Source organism: Capsicum annuum, chromosome 9 (assembly GCF_002878395.1).
Source record: "Capsicum annuum cultivar UCD-10X-F1 chromosome 9, UCD10Xv1.1, whole genome shotgun sequence".
Taxonomy (NCBI): Eukaryota; Viridiplantae; Streptophyta; class Magnoliopsida; order Solanales; family Solanaceae; genus Capsicum; species Capsicum annuum.
Genome location: NC_061119.1, coordinates 186,554,329 through 186,574,806, shown reverse-complemented (window position 1 = coordinate 186,574,806; position 20,478 = coordinate 186,554,329). Strand labels below are relative to the sequence as shown.

Here is a 20,478-nt window from a genome sequence, read left to right as displayed (position 1 = left end):
CTATTTTTAAAAATTAAATATTATTAATTTTGTAATACATAAATGATATGTTTTACATATATAAAATCAACATTATTACGCATTATTTGATAGTAAATTATGTTTATCTTTCATAAAAATAAAATTTTATTACTATATGTTTTTCTTTAGTTTCATTTACTTGATACATATTCACTTAACATAAATCTTAAGAAAATATTTGTTAGAAATTTATTTTATTAATTATACTTTAAAATTTTAAATTTAAATATTAGTATTTTTATATAAGGCAAAAGTAATAGTTTTTTTTTTTTTAAATTACTAAAATAAATTAGTAAAAAAATATTTTTGAATATGAAAGTCAATGAAAATAATACTCCCTTTGTCTCATTTTATGTGTCGCCTTTTGATCGAGCGCAAAATTTAAGAAATGAGTGATGACTTTGTAAAGTTTACAAAATTGTCCCTCTTAAAGTTTATTTTTAAGTTGTCTTTTCTTATTAAGTGGAATCTAATAAGGATAAAATGAGGATATTGTCATTAAATAGTTACGAAAAAAGAAAAGATGACATTCTTTTGGGGATGAATTAAAAAGAAAATGAAGATACATAAAATGAGATGAAGGGAGTAAAATTTATTTATTTTAATTTTTTATTTATAATTAATTAATATGAATTATTATCTTATTAAAGTACTTAAATTATTAAATTTAACAATACTTATATGAGAAATATATGAAGGACTTTGGGCCCACTGTATCATTTATAAAAAGTAAAAATTATTCCAAATATACTTTTTAGATTGTTAATTACAAGTTATAGCATATCTTTTCATTAATTACTAGACTTAAAAAATAATTACAAGCTATAGCAACTTTTGAGAAAGATATATTTTAATTAAATTTTTGAAAACCAATTTTGTAATATTTATTATTTGTATTATTTCCTTATGTTTAACAGTTAACATTTATCACTATTAATTAAAGATTTTGGATAATTATGGCAAGTTAAGGTATCAATATTTTATTTTTTTAATAATTAAATATCAAAGTATGTCCACAATTTAAGGGGTTATATATGGTAAATATATTTTTTAAACTTAGAATCTGATTTTATACCTTTTTATTAACTTGAATAGTTAACTTATTATCACTTTTTATATTTTTCAGTCTTTAATTATCAATGAGAGTCTTATCTCTTTACCTTTTTTAATTACCAATAGAGGTCTTATCTCTTTAATTTTCATTCATTAAATTTTTTCTAAATAGTGACTCTTTTCGATCACTAACTAATAGGAACAAAAATATTTTAGTTCATAATGTAATTATTGATACTTCTTATCTCATTTATCCTTCACTTTATTAATCAGTTGCTCCCCTGATTGAGTAGTTTAGTAGCTTTTGTTGCAAATAGTTCAATTGGACAATTGTTTAGATCAATTTTATATTAAATTAAGAACAAATAGTAAATATTAACATTTGAATTATTGTTGCTTTTAATTTTTTTTCATGCTTAGGTAGTGCTTAATTATTAGTAGTTATTTGATTCTAAAAAAAGTAACTACTTTAAAAAAATAAATCTTTTTTACAGTCAAAAGGCAGTCTTGCGAATTCAATTTTGTCGAATCTTTAAGTGATGATAACATATATATAGTTCTATTTTGAATTTTAATTAGTCATCGTTTTCCCACGTCCATATAATAAATACCATAATTAACTTCAACATCATTGCTATTGTAGTATATATGTAAAACTGAGATCAAAATATCAATTAGTGTAATTGCCAATTAGTGTAATGATGTTAACTAAGTTTTGATGAACACATTTTCCTAAGATAATTCCACTTTTAATACGTTGAAATCAATTTATATACTCATTTCATGCTTAAGTAATATTTTTATTTTGAGTTCTCAATGTATTAAATTGATATTAAAATTGATATCGATGAAGTTTCGCATATATCACATTTATATTGAATGAATATTATGAATGTGATAATCGATGAGAAAAATTATGTTTTATGTTACATAACTTTTTATGTATGTAATGGATATTACATGAAAAACTATCAACGTAAATGTTGAAAATAAATTAATTGATAGTTGTTTGATGTCAAATAATTTTTTGTTGCAATAAAAAAATAATTAGTATTAATCATGATTGATATTGGTGCAATGTTTGCTTTCTGGCAAAATGAAGAACATTATATAAATACTATGTTAAATATCAAAATTAAACTTTGTTCATACCAATAATCTTATACAAAGAGTAATGAGCACCAATAAAAATCAAGATACAATATTCATGTCAAATGTTACTAATTGCAAAATTAAAAAATGTATAATTTGATGTAGTTGATATCAAATTTAATACCATCTTATGCGACTTAGTTCATATTAATTTCATTCAACTATGTAAAATACGAAACAAACGTTAAAGTAGCATAATATTATATAAATACTACGTAAATACAAAAAATAAACTTTGTTCATACCCACAATCTTAGACAAACAAACAGTAATAATCGAGCACCAAAAAGTTAATTCAAATTATTAACTATATTATAAAAACAAACAGTAAATAGAAAAAATGATTCAATATCAATTTTATACCAATTTAATACAGAAAAAATTAAATATTTGCAAGTTTGTATGTACTGTTATAGTCCATGAATACAACTTTGTTACTACCACATCATGTACATACTTACTTGAAAAATAAAAGGAAATAAAGATCGGGTATGATAGACATGATCACTAAGTGAGAAAATAACATATAAATGACCAATCATTTGGCAATAAGTACTGAGAGTTCATTGATATGCATGTTGATATGTGAATTTATTAGAAGAAGCTACTTAAATGGTGTACAAAAATTTGATGAACTAAAAGTCTGTATGTTTTTTTTGTAAGATGAAAGCTATCTCAAAAAACATAATCAGAATCATCGGAACACAGATGTGCATGACTCTGCAACAACATGACTCCCTCCATGAAGAATCTCATCTCCCTGACGAATCTCATCTCCCTCCATGAAGTATCATGATTGAATGCAAATTAACAGAATTCGTATTTGTTATCTAAAGAAATACTTGTTTTTTGCTTTTCTTTCAAAATATAGTCAACAACACTTTGTGAGAAGATGTTTTTTGTTTACTGACAGAAATAAATCGTGTACAAAGAGGAAGATAGTGTATGAAGATGGAAATTCTTAACGTAAACATTAAAATAGGAGGAAAAATAAGAGGGATTTGGGGGTGGATAAATATCAGTAATTAAGATTAGCTATTTTTAAGGAAGGTAAATTATATATTAATTGTATTAAATCTTAATTTTTCTTTTTCATTAATTATTTTTTTGTATTTTCAACAAAATAAAAAAACTTTTTTTATATATTTTTTTAAAATGAAAGTTGTTTTAACTTAAAAATTTAACAGTTTTGCTATAATTTGTAATAACTAATCTAAGTTAATATAGTTAATTTTCTTAAAAAAATTTGATAAGTACATAGGACCCATTCTATATTCTTTGCAGTGGTATGATTGGTAATAAAATGGGAAAATGCGATTTTTTGTAGTGGCATAATTCGTAATTAAACAGAATACTGTGGGTTATTTCTAAATCTCTTATTGAGGTACAAACAATATAACAGAAAATACAATTGGACGGAAGCAATATGTATCACCTTAGACTTAGTTAATGACTAAAATACCCTTAGTGTAGATTTATTTGACATTAAGCATACATGTTGAAGTCCCTCTTCTAATATATAGAAAGTATAACAAATGATAAATATGACCTTTTTTGTGAAAGTACAGGAGCAAATATGATCTTCAAATAAAAATAAGAAAAACAAATAATTAGATATAGACACAAAGAAAATATGACAATCAGCAGTGGCGGATCTACATAGGGTCCAGGGTTCATCCGAACCCTTCGTCGAAAAATTATATTATTTTACATGGTAATAAAATTTTTTATGTATAAATAGTAGAGGTTGAATCCCTTCGACTAGTTCGTATATGTACTGCTGAATCCCTCACTGAAAATTTTGGATCCGCCCCCGGCAATCAGGACGATGCAGATGTTTCAGCACAAGTTTACCTGAATCGAGTATTTCTTTAACATTTGGCCCGAGTTGAATCTAGCAAAATTTCAACAAATATTGGACCTGAATTTATAATTTCAAAAGTGCATGGACACCTTGTAGATACATGGATCTGTCAAGTTTTCTTTCTTCAAGAGAGCTTTAACCAATGGAATTCTGCACACACCAAACAAGCAAACGATTCTCCTTGTACATGCCCATGAAGGCATTCTTTCTTTTTATGTATGTGTTATATTATAGCTCATCGCTCTAAGCTACAATTTCTTGGTAAAATTAAAAGTGGAATTGCTTTTAAACCTTTGAAAAAAGAAGAGGAAAGGAATCCCACAATATGTCTGTGTTCAATCTTATTTACTTTCTAAAAAGTAAAGTTAGCTTGACTGCAGATGAGGAAGTGAGATCAAGAAAATAAATATTTCAGAAACTAGAATCCTTAAGACTATAATTACAATAAATAACAATACTTTTTCAAAATTATAACTTATAGCAAAAGCAACAATATTTTACCCACTTCATAGTAATAGAAGAATATGTATTTTTTAGTTGTGCATATGTATTTATGAGTGATACATATATATTTATATATGTATTTATATAGCAACATTTTACTTAAATACAAATACAATTTGTTATTTTTCATAATTATAAAACTGATGCTATAAAAGTTATAATTAAGGTTACAGAGTTACTATTTCTGAAATTCTCATTTTTTTAAAGATAAAGAGGGCCCACAAAGAGATGCACTTTTACTTCAAAGAAACCAAACGATCAATGCAAAGGTTTAACATTTAGGGATCGTTTGGTACAGTGTATAAGAATAATGTAAAATATAATGTATTAGTAATGTTTGCATTAGTAATATTTATATTGTTTATGCTTGTATTAATTATGCATGTATTATTTCTTATACATTATTTGATTTGATGTATAAGAAATAATATATCTTTCATAATTTCTATAAAAGAAATTTTTATTTACAAAAATATCCTTCTTTAATTTTGTACACTTTTTTGCAACAAGCTCTTTTGTCATTTCAAACATAATTAGTATTGTTAAACTATTATATAGAGGTTTAGGATTAATTGCAAGACCTTCGTCTTTGCGCAGAAATGTTATGATGATGGATTAATATAGTCGAAATAAAAATAAAATACAAAAAGGTAAAATTAAGAAATAGTCTCATTTTTTTTTAAAATCTTTTTAAAGCCTCTCGAAGCAAAGCAAAAATATATTATAGTTATTTAAATCAACTATTCATTGTTGTAAATTACAATGAGGGGACAAGAAATTGTGAAATTTTTGAAAAAATTCACTATTGCAAACTAAAATGGCGGAAAAATGAATGGTGAAATATTTTGAGAGAAAAATTGAGGGGTATTAAGGTCATTTAATAAGTTAATGCATGTATTTAATGTCTATGTATTACTAATACATAGGAAATAGAGTATATTACTAATACACACTTCAATACACAATAGAGTGTATAACTAATGCTTGTATTAGTTATACATAGGCAAAAAAACGTACCAAACAAGGTACTAATAGTACACATTAACTAATACATGAATTATATTTTATAATACACTCCACCAAACGACCGCAAGAGAGTTAATGAAAAGCTTAGATTCTCAGTGTGGTGCTTCAAGTTAGCAAATCATTGTAGTCAAATTCATCAAATTTAAACTTTGAATCCGCTAACAAGAAAATCACTTCGAAAGTCCTTATTGCAAATGTATTCCTCGTTCATCATTATTTTATCTTTTCTAAACTTTGGGTGCAAGTACCAACATAATAAAGACCGTTTTTGAACAGTTTGTTATTGAATTTATTTTCCTATTTCACAACTTTATCCTGTCAAAACCAACTATATTGATTAATAGTACAACAATGCAGTCCAGGTAATTACAATTCTTAGCATATTCTTAATAAGTTCACAAATTGAGGTGACACATTTGGATGGAGATAGAGATAGGCACAATATGTGGTTGAAAATCATGAGGTGGAGGTTATGGAAAAGTTAAAAGTCGTGATTTGAGTTGGAAATTCAAACAAGAAAATTTTCAAAAATACAAAGAATGTAATACTAAAGATAGATCACGAATTTAAATTAGAGGATTTTTTTTAAAAAAAATATAAAAGCTTGATACCTAAAATTTAAAGATTGAGACGAAGTCAGGAACTTAAATTAAAGGATTATAAAAATGCAAGAATATTATGATACCTATAATTCGAAGACAATAATGAAATCGATAATATAAAATAAAAAATTAAAAAATGCAAGAATTTCACACATGAGATTTGAATATGCACAATTTTTTAACCGCCTTGGATGATATACTAGAATATTTCTTTATATGTAACAGGAATTCAGAAATTTAAGTATGACTACTACTCAGCTGCCAACCTCCAAACTGATCATAAGTTTTCTTTGACTTTTACTCAGAGTTTGAAATGGTATTCGATCCTTTTTAGTTCCATATCATTTCATGTGCCCAAAATCGTATTGTACACATGAAAATGGACGTATATTAGGCATAAGGCATATTCGAGCTCAAACACAAGTAAAAACGTACAAAAATATGGGGCAGAATCTGGCTAATTACATGAATTCTAGTTCCATATCATTTCATGTGCCCAAAATCATATCCTACACATGAAAATGCACGTATATTAGGCATAAAGCATATTCGAGCTCAAACACAAGTAAAAACGTACAAAAATATGGGGGAGAATCTAGCTAAATACATGAATTCTAGTTCCATATCATTTCATGTGCCCAAAATCGTATCCTACACATGAAAATGCACGTATATTAGGCATAAAGCATATTCGAGCTCAAACACAAGTAAAAATGTACAAAAATATGGGGGAGAATCTAGCTAAATACATGAATTCTAGTTCCATATCATTTCATGTGCCCAAAATCGTATCCTACACATGAAAATGCACGTATATTAGGCATAAGGCATATTCGAGCTCAAATACAAGTAAAAACGTACAAAAATATGGGGCAGAATCTAGCTAAATACATGAATTCTAGTCACCGAGGTGTGTATTATGGGAAACACCACCAAAAAAACTGAAATTATCTATAAACTTCGTCGCTAATCCGTCGGTGTTTTGCTCCTAGCTAACTGAAGTCTGTCGCTATTGTAGCTAAATAGGATTAAATGTGATGAGTAGGAAAGACTCCAATTTTCACATCTTAGTGTAGAATAAATATCATTTTCAGCATCTTTTGTAAATACCAATGTTTTCTCCTCCTTTCAAGTTTCATGTAGTAATATATCATATATTATCTCTTTCCCTTCACATATATATATTAGTACTTCCTCTTATGATCCCTTCGTTAGAAGCAAAGAAAAACAAGTGTAAACTTCGTTGATTTCGAAGTACATAGCCAAATATACTTTTCCTAGTTCCTTGTTGTAGGCAACATATTACATATATGGGGAAGAAAGTCATCATGAATAATTTCCAATCTCAAAAAATCTCCAAGAATAATTCTCATAATAATGGGAACAAGAAAAACTTCAACAAGTTGATAAAATTGTTGAAACCAAAAGTATATATTACTGAGTCTTGCAACTTCAAGAATCTTGTTCAACAACTTACTGGAAATGGTTCAGTTATCTCATCTCCTCCACTTCAACATCAAGTAAGCCAAGAATTGGATTTTTCTCAAGAATATTATAAGAGAATGGAATCATGGAAATTATTGGAGTCTGATTTTTATTATGTGGGGGACAATCAAGAACAATTTGTGTCTCTATATGATTTTGATTATGATTTGTCCAATCTCTTGTGATACATATATAGAACTGTATATAGTTTGTAAAGTGATCATCTGTGGTATATACAGGTTGATTTCTCAGATGTACTCTACTAATAGTTATTATTTCAAAAAGTCACTTTTCTTGGTTACAATTCCACTCACCAAAGAAAATGACTTTTTGAGATTATTAACTGTTGGCTAAGTGACCATCTGAGAAATCAATGATGGTTTACAAGGGAACAATATTAACTGAAACTAATTCTCCAATGAATTTTCGGGTTCACATCATTTTCTTCTTGTATCAACAACTATACATATCTATCCAGAAGAAAAATAAATATTGTCTGGAGTAAATTTCCATGTTGGCTTTGTGCGTTTGATTAAAGTATTCTTAAAGACAGTTTGTTTTGAAATCAATGTTAACAACATACCCAGTACATATATATTTCCACCACTGGGGTCTTAATAGAGACCTTACTCGATCCTATCTTTGTTAGATAATTTCTTTTCAGAGTAGAAAAACTATTTCCTGTCAATAAATAAGACTATTTCCAATTAATAAATAGATTAATGATAACTTCATAATCTCTGCATGCTACCAATTCATTTGAAGGGTCATTAAAATAGTAGTCATACCCAAAAGAAGGCGAAAAAATAAAACGTGACAGGACAATAGTAATATTATATTAGAACAACCATATTTAGACAAAATATTAACCATAGTGTTGACTTCTCTAATATATGTTGTCCAATGGCCCTTTAAGATCATCGAAAAGTTCCAATATGTTTGATAACATCAACACTATATGCAAATGCAGATTTGTATGCATTACCTAAGCGTTTGGACAATATTGAGTTCCCAGTTGAGAATAGTAGTTTTCTGAATTTCGGTTGCAAATGTTTTGTCTTTAGCATTTACAAATACCTAAATGGAAACATTTAAAATGTTCTTAATATATTAAAAATACTCAAAAAGGTCTTGAATTCAAGCTGAGATTAAAGTTGCTTTTGGTAGGGAAGTGAAACTTATTTGCACGAACTTAATGAGTCAGACCTCAAAGCAGGTATCAAAACAAAAAATGAAAACGATATGTAAACACGAGATGTTGATTTTCTCTTTTAACCCTTCAAGATCTTCTAGGAGAAAATAGGTAGTTTATTTGTTACACTGCATACTTAGGAAAAGGGTAAAATCGTAAAAGTAGTTCTCCTAAGCAACAAACTCGTGTAAGAGAAGGGAAAAGGAGAAAAAATGTGTACGTTGAGTGAACTATAAACCACCTTCATTACTTGATCAATACTTGTGATTTTTCCATTTAAGTTCTTTTAACTTAAAGACACATATTTCTTAGACTTGTAGCATGAAATATAAACCACCTTCATTACTTGATCAATACTTGTGATTTTTGGTAAGTACTCCCTCAGTTTCAATTTGATTGTCTGCATTTAACCTAACACGGAGTTTAAGAGATTAAAGAAGCCTTTGAATCTTGTGGACTCAAATGGAAAATATGTAAAACGTACCAAAATGTCTTTTGTAGCCTTAAACATACCATGTGAAAAGTTAGAATTAAAGCATTACCAAAATAAGAAAAAAGACATTCTTTTTCAAACCGACTAAAGGGAACTTCAGACCAATAAATTGAAACGGAGGGAATAGTTAATGTTACTCAAAAAGATGATTCCAAAGAGTTACATTTACAAATATTACATGTTGTTGGTTGGTACAATGCTGCCGATGTACATCATGTAGTGAGAATAGGTGGGAGATACTGAGATTTGGTGCCAAGAACAGCAGCTTTTGTGTCTGGGAAAAACTTGAATCCAGGAAGTGCTGTAATCTGTCCAGTATTTGAAATATTTACCGGGTAGCGAAGAAGATGACCCGGAAGATCTAGATCAAATGTATCACTAGAATAAAGTTTCCAGCTCTCATCAGCCATGCCATTTACTTTCCTAACACATTCTAGACTCGAGGGATCGATGAAAGAGTCATCTGCATAGTTTAGATGCTCACACCATAAGGACATACGAAAACCGTATATTTTCCCTCTAGGTGGTTGATTAGATCCAAGGTGATATCGTTGGTAGCCTCCCATGGCTATCTCAGAATCTCTTCCACCATCCATTGATCTTTGATTAATGTTGGCTGATCCAATTATGATGTATTCATCATCAACTGCAAGAAAGAAATAGCAAATAAAACGGGCATTAGTTTGATCATTAGGTCTATTATACACCACCTTATCCAGCATTTCTGCATAAGGTTGTTTCCACGGCTTCCTCCTGGTTATATGACAACAATTTTACCAGTTACATCAAGGCTTCCCTTCACTCCACTAATAGGGATAATGGTAAATAAAGATAAAACTAGTATACTGTTCACTCACCAATCATCATTTTTGAATGAACATAGATCATAAAGCGCCTGAATTGTTGAGCTCTAGCATAATCAGTATCAGGATCTGGTTTCTGAGGAGGTTCGTATTCTCCGGGCTTTTTGACTTCACGGTTTCCAAGGCAGAAAAATGTCAAGTAATCTCTTGGATCAGCAGTAGTAATTCCCTTAGCCTTAAGGGCATTGCATATATCTGTGTACATCATTTCCATTGTCCTTCTTTGCCAGTCTAAAATTGCCTGAACAGAATCACTTTCCGGTATACCTTCTGGCCACATTGGAAGAACAATGTAGACTGTAAATCTCTCCCCTGCTTGAATCTTACTCACAATCTTAAGTGAGAGCTCCTTTGGGATAAGATGCAAAGCTCCAATGTCCTCGAGCTTGACATCTTGAGTAGGCTTCCAACCATAACAACTTCCAACAAAGTATTGATTTTCAATGTAAATGAAATTCTTAGCTCGACGAATGGCACTGATGTATGCATCATGAATACTTTGATCAATGACATTGTTTTTTCCGGTAACAAGACCTACCTCAGCAGCTTCTTCTGGTGTGTCAGGGAAATCCTTAACAGCACCACCATCAATGGATCGAAATATTTGAACATTCCAGGTTTCTCTATCCCTTGATGCTGTAATTTCCGTTGGCCGGATAATAAATTTATCAAGCTCATTCAATGAATAGATAAATCTATCTCCAATCTGCTTCCTCCACCTTTGCTCAAAATTATACAGGACATCCCAGGCAACAGGCCCTTCTAGCCTACAATGAATGTCATGCCAAGGCTCTCTTGGACCACCTTTTGCGATTGAAGAGCCCGGAAAGTTAGGCTGATGGAAATCTTGCTTATGTACTGTGTCCAATGTCCTGAATAACGAGTGTTCCCGAGTATCATATCGTCCATCACAAAGGTCAATACCACCAAGAAAACTGACTATCATTCTTTTCTGTGACAGCCCTCCTGGAATTTCAGTGTCTACCACAATCGTCTTTTGATGGTGAGTAAACATTGTACCAACTTGAAACCCCTGAATTACGGTCTTTCCACTATCTGCATTACGCGGACACAAACAACAGTGGACATCCGTGTTCTTGAAATAATCCGCGGTTTCTTGATCATGAGTTGACATTAGTCCATCTCTTTTCAGTACCTCATCTGAAGTTATATCATCCCAAACTAGCAAAAGAACATTAACTCCCTCACTTGCCTTCTTTTTCAACAGCTCCCCAAGAGTAAGTTCTGCGCCTATCTTTTGTTCTCCGCCTATCTTTTGCCTCCTTGGATTTCTTATCAAGGTAATTTTAGTGTATACCGACCAACCGGCTATATAAATTAAGTGCTTTGCGTTGTTGATTGCATCAAATATATCTTCCCAACATCTCTGAGGTTCAAAGAGTCCTTGAGACTTGAGATAATTTGTGATATCATCATCTGAAATATCTGCATCGGGGTAAAGTGTAACTTGACACCCCTGTCTCTCCTTGAAAAATGTATAAGGTATTCCTCCAAATGCAGGGGACGTAATGCCTCTAGACCAATTACTGTCTTGCTTTACGCTAAAGAACTGCAACCTTACGTGGATTTTGGAACGACCACTTATTGGATGACCATCTTCATCTAATATTGGTACCCATTTATTGACTACATATCGATTCAAGACTTCCTCAACAGGGAGATATGCTCTTCCGATTAGTGTTGCACTGACAGGATTCTCATCTTTTACTGTAAAAATGATGTTGGAAATCTCATGTGCACAGAAAAGTCGAAATGTGTCATTCCAGTGAGGGTTCGAAGGTTCATTTTCTGCGATTCTGGTCCTTCCAACTCTAGCCTTGTCTAAATCTATGGTTGCATAAAGTTTTGTAGCAGAAATCTGCAGTACATGTAACACATGAAATTTTTTAAGTGAATATGTGATGGACAGAACTGAACTGACAAGTCAATAAGTACTTCATCCCAAGTTTATGAGGCATTTTGACTTGACACTAAGTTTAAGAAAGAAAGAAGAAAGACTTAATTTGTGATATATAACTCTTTGTGGCTATAAATCATCTCATTAAGAGTAAAATGATAATTTTAAAGTTAAATTGTTTTTGATGTTTTCATTTGGGATGGACTAAAAGGAAAAGTGTGCCACGTAAATTGGGCAAGGCATAATAAATACGGTAACAAGCTAGTTATATTAAAGGTGGTACCTTTGGCGCGCAGAAGAACAATTTCTTGACATTGTTCAAAATCCTTTTTGATGCTTTCTGGGGAGCAGTCTATAAGTAAACATATGGAGATTAGAAATATGCTGGAGATCAAAAATCAAATATCAAAAATTAATCAGCACATACATGTATACCACTAACACAAGTAATCAGGCGGATTCAACATTTCCTATATATACATTAAAAAAAAATAATTTGAACCATGTATATTCAAGGCATAATACATAAACATTCCCTTTAACTTGATCTTAGCGGACATCCATGCATACCAACTTTTGATGAACACAAGTAGGCGCTTAAACAAGTATAAAGTTGAACAAGTAGACATACACGTCCTTAGGACGCAAATTGGCCACGTAGGACGCCACATATGAGATATGTGTCTACTTGTTCAATTTTTTACAAGTTTAAATGTCTACTTGTGCCCACTCAAAGTTGGAGGGCGTAGATGCAAGTTGAAGCCAATTTAAAGGACATCTTTATCTATTATGCCAATATATGTAATTTTTAAGCGAAGAGGATTCGGATGACCCATGTCCTTACTTGGCTCTGCCCCTACTCAACCTTAATCAACACTTGCTAGGCTTCACGGTTCATTGGTTTTAGGTTTTATAAATAGTTTCTGTTAGTGTTATGGCCACCTGTTGATATGGAGTACCATTTTAAACACAAGTAGAGAACTATAAGAATTGTTAGTTCCACTAGTATATTAGTACCAACCCAATAACCCTTTGCTATATATTGCTTCTGCACCATGGGCAAATGAATCAACAATATCTTGTGTCACATTACTAGATTTTGTCATTTCTATATATTGAACTAGTATTATATATACTATTGGATGAATTCTAAAGGCATATAGTTCTCTGTATATAAAATATTATTCCACCACCAAATTATCAACGATATGTGTGTCTACATTTTTTTCAAAGAGAAAGTCACAATAAGAGACATTCGAGCATAACCTCTTCAAAAACAAATTAAACCAAAAAAATAAGGTAAAAGTGAAAGAGAACTCTTAATTACATGTCACACTTAAATACTACATAATTAATATATCCAAACAACTGGAGTATGTTAACATTTAACGTTCCATTAATTTATTCAACTGGGGCATAAGAAAATTTATGGGTAAGTTGGAAATGGAATCTCCTTTTGTTTGGAACAAAATTGAATGGCAAAGCATGAATTGTCTCTTCACTACCAAAAAATGCAAAATAGTAAGATTGATTGGAACTAAATGACTGATTGATTTATAGTTGAATAGTTCCATAATGATGTACTGCTCCTTTTTTTCAACTAAATTCATAGAAGCTATTAAAGAAATGTCAGGTAAATTTCTGTATGATGACTTAAATTTGTATCTGTTATGCAAAAGTCACTTTTCTTTCATTCATTTCATCCATGATCATTTAACTTTGTGTCTATTATACAAAAATCACTTTACTTTTATTATTCATTACACAAAAGTCACTTTACTTTACTCCGATTATCACAAAAGTCACTATGAATGGATTTTACAATAATCCTACCAAAAAAATGACGTGACAACCTTAATTAGCTCTTAATTATAATTTAAGAGAATATAATATATTACACATATCTTGACTTTTTTTATGTGTGCCCAACTCGATTTTCCTTATGGATTATATAACGGAAGAATATCAATTTCTCAATAGATTAAGCTACCTAGTGAAGACTATTTTCATTAAAAAAAATTGATTGATATTTTTATAAAATAAAATTATACTTATATACTCTTAAAATCCTCTAAAGTTGAGACATGTGTGGGTAAATTATTTTTTTCTCTAATATTATGGCATTTAGTTGATAAAATTATTTTTCTTCCTTTAAAATTGTGACATGTAGTTGATAATTTTTTTTTTCATACATTCTTTTTCTTGCCACTTGGGTCTTTGAATTCGGTATATCATAATAATATGATAAACTACTCTATTTATTGAGTTTGTCTTTGTATTTTTAATTGTTTGACTAATTGATTAGTTCTCTTAAAAGTTTTTATTATAATATTTCAATTTTTGATAAATTACATATTATTTAATTAATTTAATTGATAAATATAAAAATTAGATATCCTATAATTTCTTTATCTACTAAAGTACTTATATTTATAACTTTTATTAACAAAACTGTTAATATAACATTATTTGTACAAATTTTGATAATACTTATTCAATGACACAATTAAAAAGATTTTATTTTAAAACTATCTTTAGCATGTTTATTTATCTTCAAAGAATTAAAATAATTTTTTTTTTTTAAAATAATATCATACATGTATTTCTATTTTATTTGTTTTGAAGAATTTATCTTGTTTATCACTCTTTTTCGATGCACCTTTTTGGCAGAATATTTCATAAAAATATCAACCAATTTTTTTTTTTTTTATAAAAATAGTCTTCATTAGGTAATCTAATCTATTAAGAAATTGATATTCTTTCATTAAATAATTCAAAAGAAAAATTGGGTTGTGCACATATAAAAAGGGTCAAGATATGAGTAATATATTATAATTCACTTAAATTAAAATTAAGAACTAATTAAGGTTGCCACATCATTTTTTCGATGGAATTATTGTAAAATCCGATTATAGTGACTTTTGTAATGGTCGGAGTAAAGTTAAATGACTTTTGTTTAATGAATGAAAGAAAAGTGACTTTTACGTAATAGATACAAAGTTAAGTGACCATAGATGAAATTTACCCAGAAATGCCTGATGCAGTTGTCATTATTCTTTTTTGGTTTTTGTTTTGGGGTGTCTACTTCGAATGTAACAAGAAGAAGAGGAGAAATATATACATATAAAGTCACATATCTCTATAGTAGACCTTCTTTATAATAATATTTTATGATAACGATTAAATTTTCTTTAAAATCTGTATAACATTATTTTGCCATAACAATCAAAAGTATCCGCACAAACGACTGTTATAAAGATTGTATTTGTATCTCTCTTGGTCATTTTCATTTGAAAAAATTAATTTAATATATTAGTGAAATTTAGTAAACTTATGAAACGTGTAGTCATGGCACGTAGCACTTGTTGATAATACGTAGCATTAATATATACATATACTAAAAATACATGAAAGGCAAGTGAAAGATTGATAATTGATTATGACAGAATGCACGTCCATCAAGACTTGCTTGCTGGACCTCACAAATCACATGAATATATCCACATATTTTACGTTCAAACTATACATTAGAAGGCATCATAAAAGATTGAATGAGTTTATCAACATTGAATCATCGTTTCATAGTTTTACTACATATATGCCCCTAAACCATGTGCAATGAGCAAACTTGTACACAAATAAACTTGTCAATTTTTCTTAAAATTTTAAATTTTTGTTTCACAATAACTGGGAATTTAATCTTATCGAGATGATAATCTTTGACCTATAAATTCAATATTGTCAGAGTAATAGGAGAAAAATCAAATTTAATTCTTCGTATTTACAAAAACTTTACAAAAAAAAAAGGAGTAAGCTTGTGACACATTCATTAAAAAAAAAAATTCCTATTTTTTTTTTCCATATATGTATACGTAGTTCGGGTAGAATCTTACCGGTCCACAACAATCGCACCAACCGGCCCTTATCTTATCAACTTCATATATGGTAGCATGAAGAGTCCCATGCAACAAACGTGGACCCATTTTTCACCTAAAAGCAAGTCAAATGAGATAAAAACAACAAAGCACAAAGCCAACAGGAAAATGAAGAAAGCAAGTAATAAAGACAAAGAACCTCAAAAAGGTAGTTTTTGTCCTCAAGGGGATGAGAATTTGTGCGAAGAAAGCTATACATTTCATAAAGACTATATAAAGGTTTTACTAAAATTCTTGGAATCATGTAATAACACATGAGTTGAAGCAACCCTCTTTAGGAGGAATCACCTATTCTAAAGAAAGAATTATCTTTTGCTTTGAATTGCTTTGTTTGTGAGGTTTGTGTACTTGATGTCTTGATCCCAAAGGAGAAGTAAAATGATTATGGCCTTTAAACTCCTATTTTTTGTTTATCTCCTTGGTATCATTTGGACTGGAAAATATATATAAGACCAAATCATAATTCCACATATAGTGTGTCTCATAAAATAATATTTTCATTATTATATTTATTTCAGTGAAATAAGTGTTTAGATTAATTTATGTGGGGAATATACTGTTTACTTTTTCTAAGGATTATACAAAATTATATATATATATATATATATATATATATATATATATATATATATTACGTCCGTTGGTTATTCCAGTTTAATCAATTGGGTGAATGATTATTTAGGTTATTCTTCCTTCAATTATTCATAGCAAAATTTGTTATATCTCATAAGCACATGTATCATGTATATTTATATTAAGTCCCACATCAGATTAGGAAAAATTGAATTCCTTAAATGGACTTGTCAATCCGTCCATCATAAATTAGCTTTTGAGATTGAGTTAGGATTAAAATAAATTTCTTTACAATCTAATATTAAAGATAAAAATTCTAAAAAAGAAAAAAAGAAAATTACTAAAATAACCTTTTAAAAACCTAAATATCCTATTTAACCGTTGTTACAAATAGCCCAAAGCAACCCTTCATACTCAACCGTTAGTGGAGTTGAGAAGCATCCTTTTTCTTTGCCTCAAGAGTGGTTTGGGATGCATCTAGAGGCTCTTTTATCATCAATAGTGGTTCCTCATGTTTTATATCATATTATTGATATTTTTGTCTCTTCTTTTTCTCTTCATTTTCTTCTTTAACAAATTTAAGTTTGTTATGTGTTCAAATAATCATGAAGATGAAATCAACTGTACGTATTAGAAAGACTTGTCATATAACTAAGAAATTATTATTCACGCAAGACAGTTGAATAGATACCATGCATATGTTCGATATTTCCTCTTTTTAACATGTTTTTTCTACTTCTATATGAATTTAAAATATGGAATCAATTTTCACTGTATTGAATTTTTTTCTACTTCTATAGGAATTTAAAATATGGAATCAATTTTCACTGTATTGAATTATAACGTCCTAAACCTCGACTAATAGGAAATTAGGAATAGAGGTTTAGAAATTGATAAATAGATAGAAGTTATACTGAAATATTTAGTAACAGATACAAGCATCTCATATATCTTATAACAATTTGTCTACATATAATAAAAAATAGGAAAAATTGGCGAAAGCTACCTTTCTCAAAACTATTTTGTCGAAGGGATATTAAATTTCTTTTTGAATTTTCTTTTAGGGTTAGCGTGTAAAAAGTGTGTAAAAGTTGAAAAAAGTAGGCCCACATGTGGGCCAAGAGACTATTGTATCATTTTTCTAATTTTACAATTTTAACATAATACACTAACACCCATCCACTTATTTCAATATAAAAAAAAAAACCTTCTCTCTCCTCTTAAATTGTCTCCCAACTCCCGCATTCAAGAACTCTTCTCCCCAAATGCCATTTTCATTTTTCCTTCTTCTGCAGCTGCTAAGAGCTCGTTGTTGCTTCATAAGGTTAGTTAAAATCATGTTTTGATTATTTGTAGACCCATTTAAACAGGTTTCTTTGCTAATCGATTCATCGTGATGTAGCATTTTTTTTTTCGAATTTGGTTGATTAAGGAGTTTTGGTTTAGTTCCGATTTTTTTTAGCAAAGAAGTATTGAATGGTGGGATAATCGTTATTTGAAGAGTTATTTTGCCATTTTGATTCGAACAATGACCTGTTTCTGTCCGTAGACTCGTAGTCTATGAAATCGACCCGTGGTCTATGAAATCAGAATGTCCTAGATTGAAATCAATTTTTAGACGTATGAAATTCTTTGGAAATATGGTTGCTAAATAGTGGAAATTGAAAGATTAATAGCTAATTAGTTTGATTAGGTGCACTAGTTTGATTTTTAGCAATTGTTGTGTTTTGATACTGCATGTTGGATTTTGGTTCAGTTATTAATGTGTGTAGTGAACTGTTTGATGGTGGAAGAGTTATTTGGCATTTTGATTCAAATAATGGCCTGTTTCTGTCCGTAGACCCGTGGTCTATGAAATGAGAATGCCCTAGATTGAAATCAATTTTAGAAGTATAAAATTCTTTTAAACTGTGATGGCTGAAATAGTAAAAATTAAAAGATTAATACCTAATTAGTTTGATTAGGTGCAATAGTTTGATTTTGATACTGCATGTTGAATTTTGGTAGGGTATTTCTTTATTTTTTTGGGGAATTTTCATTTGAGCATTGACTTATTTCTGTTGATAGACTTGTGGTTTATGAACTGAAAATGGGAGATTTGTTCTGCAGGTGTAGATTGTGTTGAAAATGGATAAAAAAATCATCCATCCCGAGGAAAAAAAAGGTGAGAAAGAAACAGCTGCTGAAGATGAAGAAAAAAAAAAGCTGAGGAAGAAAAAGAAGTTGAGAAAGAAGCAGCAGCAGCTGCAGATATTGAAAAAGAAGGAAATGAAGCTGAAGATGTAATGGAATAAATAGCAGACAAAGACGGAGGAGAAGACAAAGAAGTTAGGTTCATGGATATCGTTGATGAAATCAACAATACCTATACTGATGATAAGGAAAATGGGAAAAACGTTTGAACATTAATATTGTTAATATGTTGAATGATCTGTTGGTAGGATAGTTGAAACATTCTTTTATTTCATAGAATTAATATTTAATCTTTTGTATACTGCTTGCATAGTCTATCATTACAACGCTGCTCGATTTTAAGTTGAGGTGTTGATTGATCGACTATGATTCAATCAAAGACAGTATTAACATTGTAGAAAAATAGAAGTATTATTATTTATTCAATATTACTACATCCATGTTACACTTTTTCAAAGAACGAATACTAGCATTATAGCACATAACATTATTTTTAGGTCATTATCCCTTTCTTCGACCAAAATCATTTTTTGTTTTAGTTGATCCCTCTCTATTTGGGTGTCATGTAGCAATACTTTAAGGTGATCCATTTGTTCTTCGACTTCTTTGAACAAAGTCATAAGAAAATTTCTATTTTCTTCACATTCTTGGAGCCTTTGTAGTAGATTAAATTTTGTCAAGGGTCCCGGACTCAACATTGATGGACTGCTTGGAAGTGATACCTCATCGAACCATTTAAAAAACGAGTATACGCCATTATCCTAAAAAATAAATTATAATTACATAATGATTAACTTAACATTATAAAAAAGACATGCACGACCCACCTTCGCAATTGCATAGTTATAAAATTTGCAACCTGAATTTGAGTCCATGCGTGACGTCCTTAAGACAGCCCGCATTCCCACAGAAATAAATTAGAGTCTTTTTAGAATTGAATGTTTGAGATGCTTGAGACATTGTAAAATTTTTAAATAAAAATAAAGTGGATGAAATAAAATAATGAGGGAGTGACGACTTTATATATGAAGTAAAAAAGAAGTGTTAAGTACAAAATTAGCCATTTGTTATCTTTGGAACAATAATTTTATTTTTGAAATTGGTGGTGACACTTAATAGACTGTCGTAGATCATGAACTATGTCAGCCATCAATGAGATATTAAAGTCTACCGTAGACACGCGTAATCGATGGACCCTCAATAACATGTTTAAAAAATATCAGTAAAAGATATACTTGTTCTTTGAAGGTCCACTGACTTGTCCGGTCTATCGTAGACCTATACCTTTAGGAGTGCATCAATGGATCTCTTAATTATGCGCAGACCACGGTGATCTATGTACACTGCTATAGACCAACACTTGAATGTTGTTTAAAAAAGTATAAATAAATTAAAAATAAATGTAGGGTGGATTTCTACACATGTGAAGGAGTGTAAACAAGTCACACAATCATATTAAAGCTTATAAAAATTAGGAGTGGTGTATTAATGAGTGTGTGGATGGGTAGTGTTTGAATTTTCAATCTCCTAATTGTAATGTTTCTCAAAGCACAAGTATGTATTGAGAATGATGATTGTTCAACCACTATCCATTCCACATACTC

At 29.8% G+C, this 20,478-nt stretch overlaps 2 protein-coding genes across 2 annotated transcripts in view; one reads left to right on the top strand and one right to left on the bottom strand.

The window, feature by feature from the left end:
- Window positions 1–3,242, top strand: part of LOC107842331 (general transcription factor 3C polypeptide 5) — a 30,536-nt gene extending 27,294 nt beyond the window's left edge. Inside the window, exon 16 of the mRNA XM_016686102.2 lies at window positions 2,890–3,242. The gene's annotated coding sequence lies outside the window, so the exon portion shown is untranslated. The remainder of the gene's footprint in view (window positions 1–2,889) is intronic.
- Window positions 3,243–9,434: 6,192 nt separating this feature from the next.
- On the bottom strand, window positions 9,435–16,291 carry LOC107842330 (phospholipase D alpha 1). Its single transcript, XM_047397120.1, has 5 exons — window positions 16,248–16,291; window positions 16,067–16,163; window positions 12,457–12,525; window positions 10,250–12,134; window positions 9,435–10,038 (listed from the first exon to the last, which is right to left on the bottom strand). Exons 2-5 carry the CDS (start codon window positions 16,154–16,156, stop codon window positions 9,605–9,607), a joined length of 2,478 nt encoding a protein of 825 aa, XP_047253076.1. The 5' UTR covers window positions 16,157–16,163; window positions 16,248–16,291; the 3' UTR covers window positions 9,435–9,604.
- Window positions 16,292–20,478: the final 4,187 nt, after the last annotated feature.

Bases quoted from the DNA above. Each gene is read 5' to 3' on its own strand.
- LOC107842330 (XM_047397120.1), bottom strand. From the start codon at position 16,156: ATGGGTCCACGTTTGTTGCATGGGACTCTTCATGCTACCATATATGAA. The intron at 12,526-16,066 runs GTAAGATTCTAC...GTTTACTTATAG, and splicing joins GGTGCGATTGTTGTGGACCG to ACTGCTCCCCAGAAAGCATC. The intron at 12,135-12,456 runs GTACCACCTTTA...CATGTACTGCAG, and splicing joins TGTTCTTCTGCGCGCCAAAG to ATTTCTGCTACAAAACTTTA.